Source organism: Cucurbita moschata, unplaced genomic scaffold (assembly GCF_002738365.1).
Source record: "Cucurbita moschata cultivar Rifu unplaced genomic scaffold, Cmos_1.0 Cmo_Scf00008, whole genome shotgun sequence".
Classification (NCBI taxonomy): Eukaryota; Viridiplantae; Streptophyta; class Magnoliopsida; order Cucurbitales; family Cucurbitaceae; genus Cucurbita; species Cucurbita moschata.
The window spans coordinates 881320-884390 of record NW_019268524.1 but is presented as its reverse complement, the minus strand read 5'-3'; the positions used below and the strand labels follow the sequence as shown (position 1 = coordinate 884390).

Below are 3071 nucleotides of genomic sequence, written 5' to 3'. Positions count from 1 at the left end.
TTTTTTTTTTTTTTTTTTTTTTTTTTTTTTTTTTTTTTTTTTTTTTTTGCACAGCTAGAGATTCCACCCTGTATTATTGGGTTAACCTGAACTTTCCTTTTAGATATTTGTTGGAGGGCTCGATCCTAATGTGAACGATGAAGATCTGAGGCAACCTTTCTCGCAGTATGGTGAGATAGTCTCTGTTAAAATACCAGTCGGTAAAGGATGTGGATTTGTCCAATTTGCCAACAGGTAAAGTTAGAAATCGGGCTTTCCTAACATATAAACAATGAATTAGTAGCATTTATCTGGTTATTGCTTTTGTTAATCTATTTTTAGTTCTACTAAATTTCAAGGCGTATTCCTTTCTATTTTCCTCTGCAGAAATGATGCTGAAGAGGCTTTGCAGAAACTAAATGGAACTGTAGTTGGCAAGCAAACTGTTCGCCTTTCATGGGGCCGAAATCCAGCAAATAAGCAGGCAAATTACCCTTCTCTCTTAATGTGAAAATTATAACAAAAGAATTATGCAGGCTCTCAATCCATGACTTTCCTGGAGGGCAGGATAGAAATACAACTAAATGAGCTGTTTTTAGAATTCAAATTATGTCTGAGCTATATTTTGGTTGATGAATTTCTGCGTTCGTTCTTTTATCCTTCACAAAAATGTATTTGTCTAACTGAAAACTCATGTGGCCTTGTGTACTTGTTATTTAAAACTTGTCTCATCTGGAACTGAATTCGAAAACACTTAGCCTGGAAATGTTTTGTTTACATTGCTTCTTATCATCTGAAGCGTTTGATTTAGTTGGAAACAAGTTTAACAGTATTTCTTCTTGCATTTGTTGAGGGTTGGCAGTTCAGAGACTTTGGGAACCAGTGGAATGGAGCTTACTACGGAGGACACATATATGATGGCTATGGATATGGTCTTCCACCTCAGGATCCAAGTATGTATCATGCAGCTTATGGAGCTTACCCTTTCTATGGAAGCCATCAACAACAAGTAATCTGAATACACGAAGCTCCCATTAATTCTTAAGCCCTTTCCAAGTAGAAACCTGAAATTGCTTCAGCTTCTGGATTTCACTTGGTTTTAGATTTTTTCCCCCTCCATATTAACCATCCTTCCATCTACATAGTGGAACTGAATTTTGATGACCTAAGCTAGTACTATCGTAGAGATATTTATATATTTATTTCATTCAGATGGTTACTGGATTGTGATAACAAACTTATTTATGAGAATATATATAATCTCGCAATAGTGCATGCATGTCAACATTCCTTTGGTTATACTAGACATTTTCAGAGCCCATCTAGGCAGGCGCACGCCTGGCCCAAGGCGGGCCTTTAGAAGCAAGACTCCCATAATGAAACCTGCCTGTGCCTCCCACTTGTGGTGGAGTGCCCTTCAAGCCTCACTTCCAATCCTTCTAATGTTTGGATAAGTTAGAGAGTTGGGAAGAGTTTCAACTCACGCCCAGAGAGGTTTCTGGCCACTACTTGAGTGGTACTCTGCCCACTCTATCCTATTATCCTGAAGAGTTTCAACTCACGCCCAGAGAGCTCCATTTTTTGCTTCTAATCTTTAAAGAATTCAGTTACATTTTTACTGTCACTGTCATTAAAGATTAGTACCTGTTTTATTTATTAAGCTAGATATGTTCTAAAATAGATCAATTTGGAGTCATTATTTGGTTAATTTAACCACTACAGTAAAGATCTATCCCTCATTCTTTTTACCCCAGAACCCAATGGGAGAGGGGAGTAAAAAGGAGGAGTTGATCGATACCATTAGATTCCAATATGATATGGGTAGACCTTGACTTTGTTGGACAAGTCCTTTTCCTTTAATCATCTTTAATGTTTTGTCACTGCAACTGGAAGCCTGCAGCTTCCTTTTTACGCAAAAGCCACGGCTTTGGAAGGTCGAATCATGGACACCATTCAGAAGCATAATTGAAATTATGAAGGGACCAAGAAGCCCCAAAACCAAAGGCTGCGCCTTGAACAAAGCCGAAGCCTTCGCAACTTATTTTGTTTTGTGTTGCAATGGGAACTGTAAAAAGAGGCTTTTTAGATGGTAGCTGCCTCTGCCTTGTCAATGTCACCGCTCCGCCGTGGCCCTACGGCTGCGGCGACACTGCGACTGCAACTGGCTATTGCAGCCGCTGAGTGAAGCATAAAAGGCTTCCTCTAGCCCCCCACCGCATGGCGTTTTTGCACGGCATGTCCCGCCCACGATTGTAGATCGTAATTGGCACCCATTACAATTTCCTAGGCGTTTTTTGTTTCCTTTACATTCTCATGCTTCAATTTCGAGATTATGACCTTTATCGCTCAAATATAAGCAATTTTCTATGCTTTGCTTAGACAGGAAGCTCCGCTAGAAATGGTTTTCAAAATGGTTTCTATGTGTTAATAGTTTTGTAAGATTTCAATTAAATGTATAGTCAGGTAGCTTATTTTCTTCATAGAAAGAGTTCCATCAAGTTCCACTATGAATCCAAGCCTCGTTCTTGATAGAAAGAGCAACAAAAACCAAACAACTCCAAGAAACTAACATAATTTTCATGGAAGTTGCAACAAGATAATTACCCAAGATAGCAGATTTGTTGCATTGAAAATGACATGATTTTTGGTTGCCAATCGTAGGATCTAACAAAATGAAAATTAGGTAGAACACCATAGAAGGAAACTGAGAAATTTTCACAACCGAAAAAGAAGAAAACAGAGGAAAGGGCAACAATCATAATCAACTTCATGTATTTCATTTTGAAAAAGTGTTCTAAAACCCAAAAAGCCTTAAAAGCTATACCCCCAAAAGCAGAGCTGGCTTTGTACAACACCACTGCTTTGGTAGTGGATGATGATGATGCGTTTTTCAATGAAAATAAAAAAAAAACGACCTTTTTTGGTGGCCAATTCTAATATCTTGGGCGATCCCCACTCTTCCCTTCTATGCCCAAACACAATCGGTGGTGCCTGTGGAATGGTGGCTGTTAAAAATGATGGACAAGGCAAAAAAAAAAAAAAAAAAAAAAAAAAAAAAAAAAAAAAAAAAAAAAAAAAAAAAAAAAAAAAAA

The 3071-nt window shown here is 38.0% G+C and overlaps 1 protein-coding gene across 1 annotated transcript in view; it reads left to right on the top strand.

Annotated features, from left to right (window-relative positions):
• The window catches only part of LOC111446367 (polyadenylate-binding protein RBP47C-like), a 4537-nt gene extending 3273 nt beyond the window's left edge, over positions 1 to 1264 (top strand). Inside the window, exons 4-6 of the mRNA XM_023085158.1 lie at positions 104 to 234; positions 367 to 463; positions 842 to 1264. Of these exons, the coding sequence (XP_022940926.1) occupies positions 104 to 234; positions 367 to 463; positions 842 to 997 (384 nt within the window). The 3' untranslated portion in view covers positions 998 to 1264. The remainder of the gene's footprint in view (positions 1 to 103; positions 235 to 366; positions 464 to 841) is intronic.
• The last annotated feature ends 1807 nt before the right edge of the window (positions 1265 to 3071 follow it).